Source organism: Podarcis cretensis, assembly GCF_951804945.1.
Source record: "Podarcis cretensis genome assembly, chromosome: 3".
Taxonomy (NCBI): Eukaryota; Metazoa; Chordata; class Lepidosauria; order Squamata; family Lacertidae; genus Podarcis; species Podarcis cretensis.
Window position 1 is genome coordinate 100,443,249 of NC_137172.1, and position 20,840 is coordinate 100,464,088.

General features: G+C 44.7%; 1 protein-coding gene across 1 annotated transcript; it reads left to right on the forward strand.

The window, feature by feature from the left end:
- The first annotated feature begins 1,881 nt into the window (after positions 1-1,881).
- FAM110C (family with sequence similarity 110 member C) lies at positions 1,882-17,240 on the forward strand. The gene is made up of 2 exons (XM_079970043.1): positions 1,882-3,332; positions 12,621-17,240. The coding sequence occupies exon 1, from the start codon at positions 2,223-2,225 to the stop codon at positions 3,306-3,308; it is 1,086 nt and encodes a 361-aa protein (XP_079826169.1). The 5' UTR covers positions 1,882-2,222; the 3' UTR covers positions 3,309-3,332; positions 12,621-17,240.
- The last annotated feature ends 3,600 nt before the right edge of the window (positions 17,241-20,840 follow it).

A 20,840-nucleotide genomic window follows, 5' to 3' on the forward strand; every position in this document is an offset into this window, starting at 1 on the left:
CATCAGCTGTTTGCAAAAGCAGAAATATCCTAACAGATTCCTGATGCAGAAATGACCTCATAAGGACGGGTGTGTGTGTGTGTGTGTGTGTGTGTGTGTTTTTAAATGGAACTCAGAGCATACGTTTTATGAACATCACACACTATCCAGCAAGAAACACTGGGCTCTTGTCCGGAACATTTGCATGCACTATAGGAACTGATCGCATGTGTGATTCTGCTCCGTGCAAAGTAAACCTAATGAACCTTGAATGCTGGGATTTAAGCTCATTTGTTTCTTACAGCTTTGGAATTGATATAATTATAGTGAAGAGCTGAGCCATTTTACCCTTGTTATCCACAACATTACTTAATCTCGAGAGTTAATTCAATTAGGAGAAGCTTGTTATCGTGTGCAGGTTGAAGCCTCTCAGTGCAGAAGAAGGTCCAAGAAGTGGGCTAGCAGAAAACAGGGCATCCTGTCTACATTCAGAGCTTGCCTTGTGTAAACGTGGAGAATATCTGTCATGAAGCATCTGATCTACTGAAAACACCTGGGACTGGGGTTGGTGTGGCAGAAAATTGTGTCTGAGCAGGATGTCACAGCCAAGATGGAGGTAATGAGCAGAAGTAAGAACTTAAGTTGCAATCAGTCATGTTGGGAAGACTGGAACAAAGTAATAAACAGAAAAATACATATTTTCTTTGAAAACTGAACAAAGGTGGGAAGCCTGTTATCTCAAGGGCCACAATCCCTCATGGTGTGGGGAGGACTTTCCAGGGACTGCATGGCAGCAGTGGGTGTGGTATCTGCTTCTAAAAAAGTGTTTCCCATACTTCGGTCTCCAACTGTTTTTGGACTACAGTTCCCATCATCCCTGACCACTGGTCCTTGTAGCTAGGGATGATGGGAGTTGTAGTCCCAAAGCAGCTAGAGACCCAAGTTTGGCTAAGGCCTGCTACAATAAAACAACAACATGGAGGCTGCACTTACCCAATATGTTTTTTTCTTGACTTCTTACAGATCTTGGCCATATTGGACTAAAGTCAAATGATAGGTGGCCCATTGACAGTATGTGACCAGTCAGTTTCCAAATGTCACAACTGTTTCTTCCAGTCAAATGCCTTAATAATAACTTGCGTAAGGATGAGTCCCTAAGCACCTGATATATATTAATGAACCAAGCTTGACAGCACCTCTGACTTCAAGGTAGGAAATCTCCAGATAGCAATCGCTTTACATATCCCCAGGGCAAGCCACAGCAGCTGTTGAGCTGCCTGATGGCTTTTTAAAGCAAAGAACGAAGGGTATTCATTGGGTGAAGGAAGGACTGCAATTCAATGATAGAGCAAATGATGTGCATGAGAAAGGTCGCTGGGTTTTAATCTCTGGTTAAAAAGTGTAAAAGAAAATCCATCTTTGGCTTCTTCTATCTCACTTTCCCTAATGGTTCTCTGATATTTCTAGCAGCTTTGAGTCAATGACTTATGGGCTCCTTGTTATGTGTGTGTCTGTTGTTGCCCCAGAAGATATTTAATAGGGCTAGTTCTGGAGCTGCGGCAGGAAATTTCCAAAATAGCAAAACAGGTAAAAGAAGCAATCCTGTGCCCTTTTTAAACCTAGTTCCTCTCTAGGCGGAGGCAGCAGTGCGTTTGCAAAGTTTCTTTCCCAGGCACCTCTGTCCCTCAGCCTTTTGCTGCAGCAGGACTCCTCCAGTATTTTCATTCACAGACTTCCCTGGCTGCTGTAGGAGGAGGCAGCTGAAAGCATATGCTAAACAAACACTTTCATTAGGGCTTGTCCTTGCTAGAGGCAAATGGAGTGTTGATGGTCTGAGCCACTCCTCTAACGTCAATGAGCCATCTCCTTCTCTGGGTGATGTCAGAGAGGCCTCGGCGCTCAGACAGGATTGGCTGTGTCTGGCTCGCAGGGGTTGGCTCAGCCGAAAGGTGAATGTGCAAGGAAGCAGCTGTGTGGAGGTGCGTGCAGTCAGAGTGTCTGCAGCAAGCGCAGACAGTTGGGCTGTTTCTAAGGCAGAGAGGAGTTTTCTTCTTTCAAAGATAGATAATAGTAATAAAAACAAAGCAAGCTAGCAGCAGGGGCTAGCTGTTTTGGGGAAGGATCCCTGAATTTGTTATCCATGAAGGCTCGGGACTTAAGGGAGGAGACAGGGATTGTGAAATCGGCTGATTTTTTTTCCTGAACTGTGATTGAGCTCGTGGGACACCTGAGAGCTGCCTGCTATGCCAACAGAAATCTCTCACGCGGTGAGAATGCATGCCATCTCTGGCTTCCATTCCTCGCTGACAGTACGGCTGCTCAACAAGGGCCCCGAATACCTTCGCAAGCAGATGGAGGCGGGCAACCCGGGCCGGAAAAGCGCCGTGGAAAGACTGGCAGCAGACAAGGCCAAGTATGTCAAAAGCCAGCAGGTAATCAACACTAAGCAGGAGCCGGTCACCGCACTCAGCTCAGCTTCCGAGAGCAGCAGCAGCGAGAGCACCTCTGTGGAGAGCAAGAAAGTCAACAATCACCTGCCTGAGGAGAAGCGTGCCCCATCCAACGTGAACAACACCATGGATCCCAGCCCCCTTCCGCTTGAGCGTGGTGACCTTCCGATTGTGAGGCGCAGCAGTGGCAGGAGGCAGATCAGGCCAGATTCTTTGGTGATCTATCGCCAGAAATGTGAGTTTGTGAGAGGTCAAAGCCACGAGAGCGCTCGTGGGAGTCTGGTCCGAAGGCTGTTCCCGAGTCCTTTCAAGGAAAAACCGTCGCCTTCTGAGGCAGCCAAGGCCATTCTGAAGGAAGATATCGCTGACCCTGAAACAGAAGGGTCCATTTTGGTCAAAGGCGCAAGCCAAAACTCTGATCTGGCAGGACTCAATGCGCCCCCAAACACAGGCCCAGCAGCCATCCTCACCAGCAGATGTGAAAATGCCTCAAATTTGACGGTAGCCCCTCATGAAATCAAGGAGGTGAGGCGGAAAGGTCTGCACCGGTCCCAGTCGGACATTAGTTCTCGGTATTCGAAATCTTTCTCCGAGTTTGACACGTTCTTCAAGTACTGTGGTCTGGACACTGAGGTAATAGAGGACCTTGGCCAAGAGAACTTTTCGGTGGCTTCTGACAACTTTTCCTTCCGTATCCGCAGCATCAGTGTGGCAACGTCGGAAAGCGACTTCACGAGGCACAGCGGTGACGATGGGCTCCTGGAAGAAGAGCTCACAGAACAGGTCCCTACTGGCACGTCAGTAATTGAACGCAATGCTCGGATAATCAAATGGCTGTACACATGTAAGAAAGCCAAGGAGGCTAAGACCATGCTATAGTACCTCCGAAAGCATCATAGCCAGGTAAGGATAATGGGTATGCAATGCCCACCTTATATTATCTTATGTATCTTTGGCTGTACTGGAGTGTTTCTTTACACAGTGACCTCCTCCCTTCACCTCTTGCATGGGGGGAACCATACTAAGGGGCATAAAGAACGGAGGACTTAATCTACAAAGACAGGGAGGAAAGATATAGATGATGTGCCGACTGGGCACAATGGCTGCATTTGGAGTTTCAAATTCTATGCAGATCAATGTCGTCAGTATGTACACCTGATCTGCTTTCCAGAAATGTTGTTGTTGTTTTTCTCTTCTTCGCATGACATAGAATGCTAGGGCTTTTAAGCTGACTTTTTAAAAGTCGTGTTACTTTGCTAGAGTGGGATCAAACCCTCAGGAGGAAGTCAAAAGTCACGCCTGAAGTCTGCTGCCTGGCAAATAGTTTGTTTACCAAAGTTCCTGCTATGTTAACAGGAAATCTAGAAATTCACCCAGGACTTAATTATATCTAATCAAGATAAGCAAACTGGACCCCTTGCTGTTTAGGAGCTGTCCGTTTTGGTCCCCTGCCTCATTTCCCTGTCTGGGATCCCTCTGCACATGCAAGCAAACCATGCTAAATTCAATTTTTGCCAGTCTCCCTTCCTCTTCTTCATTCCACCTGGTTTGTTGAGTGACACGGCTCCTCTCATATCCCCGTAATAGCTTGTACCACCTGTCTCCTGGCACCCCCATTCTCTGATGTGCTGAAAAGTGGAATTTCTCTTGCTGTTTGATTTCATTTAAATCATTTTGCTCAAAGTGATAGCAGCTGGGCAATATGGCTGCAGCTGCATAGAAAGGAAATTTTGAGCATTAGGCTTGCAATCCTCCGTACTACGATTTTACCCCGCTAAACCTGGTGGGACCCACTTCCCACTAAACATGGATGGGATGGTGATGTTCGCTTGTGAACCTAGCCATGCTTTCTTGCAAGTAGGTTCCTTTGCAAACAACGTGCTTATGGTGAGGGTATACTCATGGGAGAGATTAAAAGAAAAACCCCTTTAACATGCAAAAGCCCTGTAGTTATGGAAAGTTCCACACAGACTTGGGCCTTGCTTGTGTTGATTTTACAGAAGGCTGGATCGCACTAGACCTTTTCTTCTCTGTCTGTGCAACTGTGATCTATCCTTGTGAGAAAACATTTGTATGCACAGCTAATGACAGTGATTCCAATAATCCCAGTGGCAAATAAAATGCAGAATACTGTACAGAGAATACAGAAATAGTTGCCATCTCTATCTGTGTGTTGCACCACTGTTTCCATATGTGATTTTGGATGTGCTAATGGGACACTGAGCATGAATACTGACCCTGTGTCTATCAAGTGCTATATCAAGACAGAATGTCCCTGACTTATGACAGGCTCCATGTCCTTCCATAACAAGGGGCAAAGTCCAGTATCCAGGTAAGTATACTACAAGTCCTGCTGGAATGAACAGAGATTAAGCACTCAGTGGTCATCAGATTACACCCCTTTCATCCATTCTATGGTGTTTGCAGGGGCACCAATGCACAGTAGGAGCTTTGCAAGAACTAGCAACTGCTTTGCTCTCTTCTAAGCAGGAATGTGCTGGGAGCAAGCAGCTCTTCCTGTTTCCAGAAACAGCTGGCTGTGCAGAGTGCTCTTTGGTGTCCCACGTGACAACCACAAAATGACACCCTTCCCTATTCCAAGCAAGGTTTCAAGTTAAACAAACAAACACTGGAAACCCGTCTGATAAATAAACCGGCCAGGTGTTCTTGTAGATAGGTATGTCTGCAAGCATCCTAAGGCTGCGACACAGCAGCCTTGAGCATGCTGGAATAGTCAATTGCTAAACAAAGCCACCACGGTCTGTCCAGAAACTGACCATAATCTACAAACACCTCATTGGTGCCTGTTGTGCACAGCTGGCAGAATGCTTCCATGTTGTTGTTTTTAGGCCGATAGGGACTGGGTGCCCTTCCTCTTGCACTTTTCCAGATTTAAGGAGGCCCATGTGTCTGTGTTATATTGCAGTCATTGTATGGAGGAATTCCCAGCTGAAGAATTTGCAATGTTTTGGGGTTTTTTAAAACTTATTTTTCAGTTGCTAAAAATACATACAACAAACAATTCCCATTTACTTCGCTTTCAAGACATAGGTTGCATGGATCCCACTTTTGTAGCACTTTTCAAGGACATTAAGAATCCTAGAAACTGTACTTTACCCTTCACAGAGCTACAGTTCCCAACAGCATTCACAAACTAGTTCTCGGGATTCTTTGGGGGAAGTAATGTGCTTTAACAACAACAACAACAACAACAACAACAACAACAACAACAACAACAACAATTTATTATTTATACCCCGCCTATCTGGCTGGGTTTCCCCAGCCACTCTGGGCGGCTTCCAACAGAACACTAAAATACAATAACCTATTAAACATTAAAAGCTTCCCTAAACAGGGCTGCCTTCAGTTGTCTTCTAAAAGTTTGGTAGTTATTTTTCTCTTTGACATCTGGTGGGAAGGCGTTCCACAGGGCAGGTGCCACTACCGGGAAGGCCCTCTGCCTGGTTCCCGGCTTCTCGCAGGGAGGGAAATGCCAGAAGGCCCTCGGCGCTGGACCTTAGTGTCCGGGCAGAACGATGGAGGTGGAAACGCTTCTTCAGGTATATTCAGCAAAGCACCCTCAACAAATTACAGTTCCCAAATTATTTTTCTGGAGACAGTCACATGCATCAAATACATTTTTAAAACTATGGTGTGTGAACAGCCACAGAGAGAGACATAGGGGCAGCTCATATGGACCTGGCAGGGAAGGTATACAGTTGAAGGCTCCTTTCTCTATCTTACCCACTGCACCTACACCTTGCGAATTACAGGGTTTCTCCGCTTGTAGCATCTGGATTAAAAAGGTGCATTTCAAAGAACCACAGTCAAGCACAGAACCACGATTACTAAGTGTAGCATCAATTGTTTAATTATAGCCTGATTCTCACAGAACAGAGTTCAGCACCATTTAGAAAAGTGCTGACCAGCCAGCACCTAGCATCTCCCTTTCAAATTAAGAACCTCCCAAGGGCCCAATCCTTATCTGTTGGCATTTCTTTCCTTCCTTCCTTCCATCCTTCCTCCCTTCCTTCCTTCCTGTCTTCTACTATCTCAGACACTGTTTTTGTGTTGGATATATGCTATATGGTACTTTATAGACCTAATAGGTATCTAAAGCCATTTGCACATAACAAAATATGTATTTTATCAAAGTAATTGTTGAACTGAAATACAATCAAGAAGGAGTATATTAATAGTGAAATACAATTAAGAAGAAGAATATGGGGGGGGGGGCAAGAGAGTGGGGCCCTAAGCTATAGCTTGTTTAGCTTACACATAAATCCGGCACTACTACTGATGTTCCAACACAGAGGATTCCCACGGTGTTAACTTTGGGTAGGGTGGAGTTCAAAGCAGAAAACACTTGATAGCTTCTGCTAAACAGTTAAACATTGGTTGGTATTTTTTTTCTTTTAAGGTAGCAGAACCGAAATGCCCGAGGTCAGAATCCCATTAAGGTTTTATTTTAAGCATAGCAAAAACAACAAATCTCTTTATCTCCATTCCTGGGGGAAATGAATAACTGTAATAATAGCTTTTTCTCTCATAAATCTAATACATGTTTTTTATGAGAGGCGGGGAAGCCTCACCACAAATACCTCACATGTATATCCTAATCATTTCTGCATGCAGCTGAAGATTTCTCCATGATTAACTAAGGTCGAGCATTTATTTAAAAACACAACCCCCGCCCCCCTCCTGTATCTATACTGATGCAATACCAGACCACTATCAGGTGCAGAATAGATGTGATTTACTATGAATTAATTTTTCTCCTATGAAATTATGTTAAGTAATTTGTCCCTCCACTGTCAGAGGCAATATACCAGTGGCCCAGAATCACAAGTGGGGAGAACGTGCTTGCTCTCAATTCCTGCCTGTGAGTTCTCTGTAGGCTGCTAGATGTGCCTTTGACCTAACCCAGAAGGGGGTTCTCCCTATGCTCTTATGAAAGCCCTTCCTCATGTCAATAAACAGAAGGTTCTGTAATTAAATACTGGTCTTGTCTGTGTTGCAGAAAATATCATGGTCCAGTCCTGAGCCTTAGCATTGCTGCCCAAAAGTAAGTCCCACTGAATTTAGTTGGACTTAACTTGCAAGTGAGACAGATAGAGATGCCTAAGGAGAGTAGATAGAACAGATACCTTGAGAATTTGGGTTGACCCAGCCATGCATCAGGGAGAAGCAGCCTGATTCAGGTATTTACTGAAGGCAGGAATCAGTGTGTGAATGATGGAGCAAGAGTTGTTTAAAATAAACAGAGGATGTGGGTTCTGCTTCAGATGGCAAAATGTCTTCCACTGGTACTGTAGATCCCTGTGGGGCAAGCAAGCAGGATGGGATTGGCTATTCACCTGAGAATGCTACAGTACATAACAGAGTCTATGCTTCTTAAATTCCCCTTAGTCTAGAACGTATGACCATCCTGCTTCTGTCCTGGTATTCTCCACAATTTCTTGTTATTTGGTACATGGCGGCTGTTCTGGCATCATCCATTTAAACTGCTGGTACTTGCTACTTCAGAAATTTGGGGCACCAGTTTGCATAAAATACGTGCATACTAATATATAAGGACAGATGCAAATTTAGGCAGGATTTCAGAGGGTGGGGGTGGAGGGAAAACCAAACTCTGGCTCTTGTTGTCATGGCTTACTCAGAGCCATGAGCCACCAACAGGATTTTCAGGATCCAGTACAATGTATGTGGATTGGGGCCTCCATCCCACCCGCAATCTGTTGGCAAGAATTGCTGCTTATGTGCATATTAAGACATATAACATGACCTCGTTCACTCGCCCTCCCTCCCCCTCCCCCCTCTCTCTCACACACCCACCCTATTTCATGCCCTTACAAGTCACCTGTCGCTCATCAATACCATCCACTGGCAGCACCCAGCGATCGCAGATAAAAAACAATTTGTGCCACAACTGGGAAGCAGCCAACTGTGCAGAGCGGACACTTCAAAATAGTTAATCAAGCATCACATGTGCCACCTTATCAAGGCATTGAGCCTGTAGAAGTCTTTCGAGAAAACATGTTCCCATCTCTAAAATGGGTGGACAATCCAAAAACTTGATTTTTTTGTTTAAAAAAAGCCTAAGAGATTATAACACAAACAGCCTTCTCCCTTCCTGAATCTGAAATGGTGGGGACAAACTCCAGGGCAATGCTGTTATCCCAATGTCCCACTTGTAAACTTCCAAGAGACATTAATTTTATTAGCATTTTTATATCCCCCACTCCTCAAAGTGTTCAGGGCAGTGTTTGTGCTTTCCCCCCCTTTACCTATTTTATTCGCCTTACAAGGATCCTCAGTCCACAGTCATTCAAAAAGCTTTGTGGTCACCCAATAAGCTTCAACACCCACTGTAATGGGCACCACTAATTACTAATTTGCAAGCACTTATAAAGGCTCTGAAGGGGGATCATAGTAAAGACCATCTGAGAGCCAGGACGTACAATGTTCAAATAAGGCTCTCTGTTGGACATTCTTGGCAACTAATTGCACATTTTGTGCTCGCATAAATGTGGTAAAATGTACGGTCATGTGCCTGCAAGAGGCTTGTTTTTTTGTGATACTCGCTGACACAGAATAAGCTTTCATTAAACTAAAAGCATTCAAGTGTTGCATTTTAAGAGCACACAGGCAACACACACGCTGCCTTTTAGACCAGGTAATCTCTCTTAATCTAAACTACAAAATGCCCAGATATAATTCATCATCACGTTATTTACACAATTGATTAGTCAGAGGATGAGCCGTTTGAGAATCATACACCTGCGACTCTGTAATCCAGGCCTAGTTTTGCAAGGCTGGGAACTTCCTGCCTTGAAACAACACATCCTTGACTTCCTGCAAATATTGGCCCTTGTCCAGAGAGCAAACAGAGATGCCTGTGCCTGTTAGCAGTTTTATCAGGCCCTGCACTTCTAAAGAAAGGCAGCTAGCAGACAGGATCGTAACTGTGGAACAGAGTTCATATTTTTTAAAAACACCCTGGGGCAGAAGGATACCCTACTTACAATCTAGATGGCAAAGCCTGCACGTTGAGTTTGTCCTTGTGCCTTCATGTCCAGTAATGTCTGTGGAACTGCTTAAGGCTTGTAGAGTTAAGCACCCGTGGCTCTTTTCAAACTTTGTGCTGGATGTGCACTGTAATTAGTTTGCTAAGATTTCCAGCAGCCCAACTGGTAGGAGCCATATAATTTATTTTTTTTAATTAACAGATCAAAGCCCTAAAATGCGGTGATTGCTTTTAAGTGCTCTGATAAACCAGGCTCACCTTTGTATAGAGAATGAGGAGAGCACCACCCTCTGATGCACAGGCAAAATGCACAGTGGGTGGCAGAGAAGAAAAAGCCATAGGTCAGTGGCAGAGCTGGTAGTCTACCTGCAGGAGCTTCTAGGTTCGATACCAGATATCCTCAGATAGGGCTGGGAATGGCCCCTGACTGAAATCCTGGAGAATTTTAGCTTTCAACCAGAGTTGGAACTGGCTTGCAATACAGCTAACTCCAGTCCCTAGTTACTGTTATCCACAGTTAGCGCTGTTCCACGAATGCTAAGGTAAAACAGCAAAGGACCCCTGGACGGTTAAGTCCTGTCAAAGATGACTATGGGGTTGCAGTGCTCATCTCACTTTCAGGCCAAGGGAGCCGGCGTTTGTCCACAGACAGCTTTCTGGGTCATGTGGCCAGCATGACTAAACCGTTTCTGGCACAACGGAACACCATGACGGAAAACAGAGCAGCACACGGAAACGTTGTTTACCTTCCCACCGCAGCAGTACAGTGGTGCCTCGCAAGACGAATGCCTCGCAAGACGGAAAACCCGCTAGACGAAAGGGTTTTCCGTTTTTTGAGGCGCTTCACAAGACGAATTTCCCTATGGGCTTGCTTTGCAAGACGAAAATGTATTGCGAGTTGTGATTTTTTTCGCTCCCCCCCCCTTTTCTAAGCCACTAAGCCGCTAATAGCCGCTAAGCCGCTAATAGCTGCTAATAGCGCTAATCCGCTAAGCCGCTAATAGGGTTGCTTCGCAAGACGAAAAAACCGCAAGACGAAGAGACTCGCGGAACGGATTCTTTTCATCTTGCGAGGCACCACTGTACCTATTTATCTACTTGCACTGGTGTGCTTTTGAACCGCTAGGTTGGCAGGAGCTGGGACAGAGCAACGGGAGCTCACCCCATCACACAGATTCGAACCACCAACCTTCTGATCGACAAGCCCAAATGGCTCAGTGGTTTAGACGGCAGAGCCACCCGCTCCCCAAGCTACTCCACTCCATGGCGACCACACTATCAGTAATGCTGCCAAAGGAAGAGAGGGAGTGAGTTGCTGCCTGCTACCAATCTTTTAACCACATTTAAGATCTCTCTAACATGATGCCTGCACAAACAGTCTTTGAAGCTGCCCTGTACAAAAATACAACCAGTGGTTTTTTCCCCTGGAAGTACTCAAGTGTACGCAGTTCTGGCACCTTTTTTTTTTCTAGAAGAAAGGCAGTGGTTAAAAGTTTGGCACTTGCACATAATTTCACCAGGTGGTGAGGAGAATTTTACTCTCCTGCTTCCCGTGATTTCTGATTCAGTTCCTGATATATGAAAAATAGTTTCCACTTGAAAAATACATCTCACAGACGATTAGCTTATCATGTAAATATATGCGTGTCACAGTAAAATACCACTGGGTCAAGTAGTTATCCAGTAAACCTCGCTGGATTTACCACCATTTCCCCTCTACACAGCCTGTTAAATTTCTGCCTCTTCTCTTAACTGCCCAGGAGTCTTGCCAGGCAGGAATAGGAAGAATGATTTTCACAACAAAATCAGAATCATTCCAGTAACCTGAGAAACACAGCACATATTGGCATGAGTTTAACGTTAATGATAAAACATTCAGGTCTTCGAGCGAAGTGCTGGTGATTTAAACCAAGGGAGGTTGCCTTGCTGCACCTGCTGAGAATGCAACCCATAATTGCTGAAAATCCAGGCACATCCCACCCACGCGGATGCTAAGCCTCTATTTGCAAGAGAACAAATAACTAGCAGTTAGAGGAGCTTTTCTATCAGGGCCTATAAGGCTGAGTTCTGGTTGACAGCAATTATCCCCAGACGATTGCTAGGAAGTGCCTACGGAGTTTTACTTGGTTCCCGCTGCTTTTTCAGAGCTGTGCTTAACCGGGCTTTGCCGCGTTTGTCGTCTAAACGTTTGCTTAAAAAAAAACTGAGGGCTAACGCAGGGGCAAAAAGAGGCAAAGCAAGTTGTGAGCAAATGGGCCCCTCTTCAGCTTTGGGGGCAGGAGAGTTTCGTAGGCCGCGGGCTTATGAAAGCTCAGTGGCCAAGACTCAGGAAGTGTTGACTGGTGAGCTGCTTACATGGCGACCAACAAATGTCACCGTCCCTCAGCGGACAAAGAAAAGAGGGGAGCAATTGAACAGGGCATGCATGTAGTTACTCGACTGTATGCTAAGGTGCCCCGAGAGAACTGCTTTTGCACAAAGCTCTGAGCTTTTAATGGGTCAGGAGCTTAAGCCATGAATCTTTTATATCCCCAGCTTAATTTTTCATGGGGTTCTAGTATGACTTGTAAAACACGGCATGAATAAATAAAGCAGACCTGTGTGCAGTGCAGGAAATCTAATTTAGCTCAAGGAGTTGCTAGTTAAGGAGCCATTTCTATCATTTAAGCCTTTAGGTATGTGCTGTCGTTTTTAAAGGAGGCATGTTTTGTTACAACAGGCAGTGCCATGCAGTGGGGAGTCTAGAGCCCGAGGAGCCAAATGCGGCCCTCCAGGCCTCTATCTGGCCCTTGGCACACCACTCGCCAGCCTCGCTTCATGCCCTCAAGTGTTTTTTTTGCCTTCAGTATCAGTGGCAGTATGTGCCTGAATAACAATTGCTTGGAATTACCGGTACAAGTGAGGAGACTGCTGTTGCACTCAGAGCCTACGTGTGGGTTTTTCCATAGGCATCTGGTTGGCCATTGTGAGGTAAGAATGCTAGACAAGAGAAGCTCTTGGTCTGATCCAGCAGAGATCTTATATAGTAAACCACCAATGCAGTCAAACTTTAAAATACTATTCCAGTACTCATTATACAGCTGGATAAAAAAATATATATTAGCTCAATGGCAGCATGAAGTGTTTCATAGTATTTCAATAACACTTTCCCCTTCTTTTCTTAGAATGGAGGAATTCCCCTGAGATGGAGGCTGGGAACATGGACTTGTAGCAAAATGGTGGAATACGGACTTGTGGCAACCATTTCTCTCATGGTTCCTCACCTGCACAAGTGAGTCCCATGAGACGACTGAACTGCAAATTGAAATGGGAATCAATACCAGCACCTGGAAAAGAAGGAACAGCCATAGCTAAAGGGTGAAGAATCTGAAGTCATTGCCTCATAATACCAACATACTGAAGGGGAACAGAGATGCTGGTCTGCACATGGAATTTATCTGACGCTCAATCTTCTAGCGAAGCAGAAACCGAGAGCTGGTAACCTCTGAGTGTCTTTTCACAGAAGGCAATGTCCTAGATTAGTATCACTTCTGTAATAGCAAATTGCATGTGCACTGTTAGGTGTGAGGAACATAATGCCCTGTGTGCCCTGTGTTTATGCTATGGGAAACTGCACTGAGCGGTGGTTTCCTAACGAATAAACACATAATGCGCACATCTGGCAAAATAGGCATATGTGCAGCTGCCCAATGTTCACACTGATTTTCTACACGGGAATGACTTTTGGTGCAAAGTTTCCCTGAAGCTGGGATTCTGGTGACAAAGCCTTCACCTTCATTTGTAACAGGAAACTGCTTTCCTAAACAATGTCTCTCAAGTGTATACGCTTTATCCATTCTTTCTTCACATGAGGGATCTCCCACATACTGCTTGTTTTTCATGCAACACCTGGAATCCAGTGTTTGTAGGTGTGTGTGTGTGTTTTTAAGAGTTTTCTCCAGGAAAACTTAATCTGGGTACCAGAAAAATGCAGTGGACAGGGTTGCATTAGAAGTTGCCTTACACTGAATCAAACCACTAGTCCCCTTAGCTCAACAGCTTCTCGAGGTTTCAGGCAGGAACCATTCCCAACTCTGCCTAGAGATAATGTGGATTGAAGGCAACCTTCTGCATAGAAAACTTGTGCTTTCCCTATTGACCCTACAAGCCAGATTCTCTCTTTTCCCAGCCTCTCTTTTAACTGTGGTTTCCTCATGTCCCTGTCCCAAAGGCTGAGAGGAAATCCCCAAAGGGATGTAGCCAGACAAGCAAATCAACAGCTCCACCACCACTACCCTTCCTTGTGTGTATGGTAGCACTTTCCACTTGTGTACAATATCGAGCCATATTATGGTATGTTACCAAACAGTACATGGAACAGTACTCCTTGGTAGGGAATGACATTGCTTTTCTTTATTAAAAAAACAACTTGGCTAGACTGCAAGGTAAAATGGATGATCTAGACAGGCCTGGAGGCACATCACTGTCTAAGGTGCTTGCCACGTCTGTGAGAAGATCACTTTTGAGTGGTTTTCCAAACAGGGTTTGCTCCTTTGCCACTTGGGAATGGCTGTCGTTTCTGCAATAACAAGCAGGTGCAAACATGCCTTCCCCTTTTACCGTATTTTCCCGTCTATAAAACGCGCCCATGTATAAGACACCCTCTATTTTGGGGGACTCTGATTCAAGAAAATGAGGAGAGATGTATCCCTGTATAAGATGCCCCCAAAATTTTGACATTATTTTTTAGGGGAAAAATCCTAGTCTTATACAAAGAAAAATATGGTATTTCTTTCTTTCTCTCTCTCTCTCTCTCCCTCTCCCTCTCTCTCTCTCTCTCTTTCTCTCTCTCTCTCTCTCTCACACACACACACGGACACTCATAACAAGAATCTACAAGTGGAATCTGGGACTGGAAGGAATACTGATATTATGTATAACAGATATTCTTAAAGAAAGAAAAAAAGAGGCATGCTTATTAACCAAACGCTGCAGTCACACATGCTGGATTAATTGACATGCTGACGTGCCATAAAGTTTCAGCTTAGCTTTATTAACAAATAAAGGGGGAAATGTTTGAACATTCCTCAGATTGTGCCCACCAGTCATTCCAAGGCTGGCATGGTCAAACTGGAAGTACAGAGAGCAGTTCCTGTTATGAGATCGATATACATTGTTATGCCTGGATAACCTTACCCATAATTCTACCATTTTAGTAAAAGGGTGCGGCTGCAATCCTCTACTCGAGAACTTGAGAGCTAGTACTGTTGTTTCTCAGTGTACTTAAGCCTGAGAAAGTAGGAGTGGGCTTGCCGTTGGCCTTGGGTTTCTAATTCTTGACAGCGACAGCGACGTACACTATTGAGGCCACTTAGGAATAGGGTTCTGAGATTGAACCATCATTTTATTTAGGAACTGGGGTGGCAAACCTATAGTCCTCCATATTTTGTTGGACTCAAAACTCCCAGCAGCCCCAACCTGCAAGGCCAATGGTCACAGGTGGTCACGATGGGAGCTGTAGTTCTACAGCCCTGATTTAGATACCTAAGTATCACGGATGCCCAAATATCTCAGCTTCATAAAATATGACGGTGTCCCTTGTTCCCAAGACGCCCTAAATGGTGATGGCTATATGCTACCTCCAGGATCAGAGGTAACAAGGAACTAGTTGCTAGGGGGAACAACAGGAGGAGAGGGCTATTGCTTTCAGGTCGTTCTTTGGGGCTTCCCGGAGAGGTATTTGGTTATCCACTCTGGGGAACAGATGTGCAAGGTAGGCCTTTGGTCTGACCCTATAGAGCTTGTCCTTTGTTTAAAAATGAATTATTATTGGGGTTGTTTTAAAATATATATATAATATTCCAGCACCTGTGCTTCTGCATGCTTCAGTCACTTTTCTTTAGTCAGAGAATCCCTTATGAATTCTTCACCTAATGAAGAAACATCAGATTGACGAGATTCAATGAAGTTGTCGTGCATGCACGGAACGCAGTTCCCTAGCTCAGCTGAACTGTCCTGCCCCCTCCTCCATGGTGTAGCCCCTAAATCTGTTCTGGAGGGTTGAGGGGAAACCCAGAAACAAGTTTAGTGGGTGCGTAGGGAGAGGAAAACGGGGGAAGTCCAGTTGCAGAATCAAGCTTCATCTGCATACACATTCCCAAATTAGCTCAATGCTGAATTCCACCCAACATTGCTCCCAATAATGATAGAGCCCAGTGTCACATATCCCTGTGACATCACACACACAATGTGCAATTTGTTGGGAGGAGGCTGAGCCCAGAGCCCAGGACCGTGCGGCTTCAATAGCCGGTGGCTCCTCCTCTCATGCGCTCAGGAGAAGCCGGCCACTGATGCTTCGCTGTGCTCATCTCCACGCTCGGCCTCCTCTGCCCCCTCAACGTTGGGGGGGGGGACTCAGCCCGCCGCCAACAAATATTGAGGGGAGCGAGGACAACCTGCCCCTAGGAGTTGGTGCCTATGATTCCACCCTGCATTCTCTTGTTGTTGTTTAGTCGTGTCCAACTCTTCATGACCCCATGGACCAGAGCACACCAGGCACTCCTGTCTTCCACTGCCTCCTGCAGTTTCGTCAAATTCATGTTGGTAGCTTCGAGAACACTGTCCAACCATCTTGTCCTCTGTCGTCCCCTTCTCCTTGTGCCCTCCATCTTTCTCAACATCAGGGTCTTTTCCAGGGAGTCTTCTCTTCTCATAAGATGGCCAAAGTATTGGAGCCTCAGCTTCAGGATCTGTCCTTCCAGTGAGCACTCAGGGCCGATTTCCTTAATAGATAGGTATGATCTTCTTGCAGTCCTCCAGCACCATAATTCAAAAGCATCAATTCTCTTACATCCATGTTACTATGCAGTGTTTGGTATAATGGAGGGTAGGGCCCTTGTTGAAAGCTGAAAAACGTAGTCACGTGTTGTTTGTTGTTGTTGTTGTCGTCTTTGTTTTGTTCTGGTTTTTATAGCACTAGTTCTTGGGCAAGTTCTGAAAGAAATGGAGTAAAGTGAAATTTATTTTGCTTCTCTACTTCAGTCCATGAAGCAAATAAGCTCTTCCAAATGCTTGCCATATTGCACCAAAGAAAAGCTAACCTTGTTACAGAAAGTGAAATAAGCACCTAGTGATCAATTTTGTGCGTCTTCTGTCGTTAGTCCTTGAAAATGCAGGCACTTCAGAGAGAAGGGTCATCAGAGGCACTGGACGAGGGGGTTTCTTTTAATGATTCACCCCACTGCCTCAAGTCTTTGATCTAGTCTTAATGCAGAAGTTCCTATCTGGTCCACATACATTTCAATGGAGGGAACTGCTCTGTACATAAATTAGTTTATGTACACAGATCCTCTCCTGCCATTGAAATGATTGGGAATCTTGTTAAATAGGAAGTCTGTATGTGTAAATATGTCTGCATGGGGGCAAGGATGAAATGTATCGTGCTGTAATTTATTCCAGTGCTGGGAAACTAAGCTAGCACTTTAATTTCTAATTTAAAAATGTATGTAAGTAATAGTATGTATCTAAGGAAAATGTACTTATGAGTCACTAAGTAGAGATATTCTGACTTCAATATCTGAAGTCTTCCCCCCATCCTTTAGATGTTCTGATAATATCATCTGTCTCATTGGGCTGTTTTGTTTGTTGTGGTTGTATATAATGTATATAATGAATTTAGAAAATATGCATTTCTTTCAAATCTCCTCAGTGCTTAGGGGAAACCTAAAAGGTGTGTGTTGTTGTTTTACTTTTTGCTTAGTGCCTAAATGGCTTTGTGGAACAAATATATTTTTCCATTATAAAAAGTTGCATCATCACTTCATTGACATCAGGATTGGTTCCTGACCCACACAAAAGGCTGCTAACATGGCAAGAGGTCATTAAACAAGGATAAAAGCTATATGGTTAAGGCTGCTAATCCACAAATGTAATCCACTTCACAGTGTGCTGTGCAATTCTTTATTTATGTGACAAGCTAATGGTGGAGTGGTCTTCCTTCCTCTTTAAACTCTATGAGAATATGGGCAGCTTTACACAGTATGTTTTTTCTGCATACATGCATGGGAGACGTTTTCTGTGTACATGTAAAGTACTGTAGGCAATTTGACAAAATCCATGTATGGAGAACACAGATATCATCCAGGCATATTCACCGGGGAGATGTAATTGATCACAGCTTCCTACGAAGCTCATACTCTGTGATAAACTCCATTTAAACCACATTGCACAGCCATTAGCCAAAATGGTTTGTAGAATGAATGTATGGGGCGAAACCATAGGTCTGTGGGGCACATGCCTGGCATGCACAAGGTCTCAATTCAACACCTGTTATCTCCAGGTAGGTATGGAATGACTCCTATCTGAAGCTTAGAGAACTGCAGCCAATCAGCATAGACAATACTGAGCAAGACAGACCAATGACCTAATGCTATATAATGCCGCTTCCTATGTCCCTAGCCCCTGCTCCCAACTAGGTGCATTGAACAGACTTGGTGATTTTTAACAGATCATAAGTGCATGCAGTGCTTTTTTTCAGCCAGGGCGTACCAGAGCGCAGTTCCGGCACCTCTCAGGTGGGCACTGTTGCGGGCTGGTGCTCCCCCTGACTGATTCTTGCCTTTACATTCTTCCGAGAAGCCCAAAACGAACATTTCAAGTCAAAATGGAAGCTGGCCAGCATGTGCGAGTCTACACTTTTCTTCAGATCAATGACTCCACCTAGCTCCTGGCTGCGATTGGTCACGCTACGTGGCAAGGCCAATTCGTATCTTCTTTTCTTCAGTCCCTCTCCCTTGTAGTTGCCATGGACTTTAAGCTTTTCAGCCAGGCTCCTACTGTTGCGCGCGCACACACACACGTTGTGCGAGGGCCCTTCCAAGCTGTTCTAGCCATCCACCTGAATCTTAAGAGAATGAGGGAGCCAAGGGTGCATTTATTTGGCCTGCACCAGAACCCCAAACCAGCTAGGGAGCTTGCCATAGTTTTTAGCACCTCCACAGGCAGTGAACACAGCTCTTGTCAAACTGGCCTCTGTTCAGGGCTGCCCTGAGTCGCCCGGCATCTTACCGTAACAACTTCATGGTGAGTTCCAGCATGTATACTCCTGACAGCGCATGCCTTCAAGATCCACTGCATGAAGCAAAGAGAAAACATTTCTATCTGCACTTGTAATCTCCTAAGCAGCTTTGATAGCAAACAAGGATGAGTAAGGGATAAAAAGGTGTCAGGAGAAACTACAAGTTGGTAGAGAATAGTAAATTTCATGGAGGATTACAAAGGAGCTGGGAGAGTGTGCAGACAAGGTTTGCAGAGGGAAGTCAGTGGGAAGGTTTGAGATAAGAGCAAACAGACTAATTGGCAAAGCTCCTTGGCTAACATTTATCATGTAAACTGTAGCCCTGAACTGTTGACTCACCTCCCTTCTCATGGCATCCTCATTTGTTGTGAAGCTTATTCCTCATTTTGGTTAGTTAGTACACAGGTGACAAATTCACAGCACATGCATTGTGCAAGTAATTCCCTCCTATTTATGCTCTAGGGGGATAAGATGAGAAGAGGTCAGAGTAGGAAGTGCTTGTTTTGTTATGGGGATTTTGCTTGGTATAGTTTGACAGTCTGGTGTAGTGGTTAGAATATTGAACTAGGACCTGGGTGAATCTCAACTCAGCCATGACGTTCGCTGGGCAACCTTGGGCCAGTCACCATGTCTGGGCCAGCTCTACTGTATGGGAAGGACGTGGGTGGCGCTGTGGTCAAAACCACTGAGCCTCTTGGGCTTGCCGATCAGAAGGTCGGCGGTTCGAATCCCCACGAAGGGGTGAGCTCCTGTTGCTCTGTCCCAGCTCCTGCCAACCTAGCAGTTTGAAAGCACACCAGTGCAAGTAGATAAATAGGTACCGCTATGACAGGAAGGTAAACAGCATTTCTGTGCACTCTGGTTTTCGTCACGATGTTCTCTTGCACCAGAAGCTGTTTAGTCATGCTGGCCACATGACCCAGAAAGCTGGCTATGGACAAACGCCAGCTCCCTTGACCTGAAGTGAGAAGAGGGTTGTTGTAAGGATAAAATGGGAAAAGGGACAACCACCTTGATGAAAGATGGGATAAAAATGTAATACTAAAAATGTAATACTAACATTTATCTGTAGGACACAGGTCTTCTCAAAGGCTTGAAAACTAAAAAATGAAAGATGAGGCTGCAAGGTCACAAACCGTCCCATTACTTTTTACTGTATGGAATAACGGAAGACAATCAGCTTAGATTCATGACAGTTGCACACATTTTTATTATAACTGCCATATATTTATCCACAACTAGTTCCTTCGCTGTGAAAAAGGTTGAGTGCACATGGATGTAATTTTATCAGGGAGTAAGTACAAAGTCCAGCTTTATGACTAGATGCTGGCATTTGCCATGAAAGTGCTGGGTGAAAATTAATGACCCGTACAGTATAATGCAAACAGGCATTACAGGAACCCAGATGTGAAGATGTGAATATTGGCTACTAAAGGCTTGTACAAATTTCTCTGGGAAGAAAAAGGAATATGGTTCTGACTGGTATTTATGTTCATATATTATGTTGTTATTATTTTTTAAATTCTGCATATATTATTTGTAAATTTTATGCATACACACACGCACGCACACAAAGAACAAAATTTGGGTTTTTCTGGGGGGGAATTGTGTTTATACTGTTGCTATGTGTGGGTGCATGCTCATGTGCACATTTATGTGTGCATTGTCATTAGGGTTGCGAGGTTAACACGAACAACCTGATGTCTCCTGGTTAGCCTGCGCCCAAGCCAGGCAGCAGGGAGAGGGATTAAATCTCCAGGTGGGCAAGAGTGCATTAAAATAAATAATTTGAGAAAACCGTGCACACAACTTGCAAGCTTCCGCCCAGCAGGAGCTGGCTACAGATTATTGCATAGACTCTCGAGGGGGGGGTGTTTGTTCCAGGTGAAGCCATATCTTCCTTCATTATGCAGATCCTATGAAGGGCTTAGGATTTGAAACAAAGGAGGAGCCCTATTGGATTAGACCAAAATTACATGTGGTCTAGTATCCCACTTCAAAGAGTGGTCATCCAGATGTTTCTCAGAAACCCACAAGCAGAGCATGAAGGCAACAGCTGCTGCATCCAACAGTTTCTGTTTGACAGAACAGAAGCAGCTCTTTTTGCTTCCATTTGTAATAACAAGCCACAAAATGCATTTCAGTCTTTTATTCTGTCGGCAATGTGAAACGGGTCGTCATTCTGTCTGGGGTTGATCTGGGACCAAGATCAAAAGCACCGGCATTTATCAATTGCATATTTCCTGAAGGTCAGTCCTTGGTGTTACATGGACTGGTACTGTAGAGTTGAAAGGTCAGCTAAAATGACTTCAAGCTAATGCATCTCAAG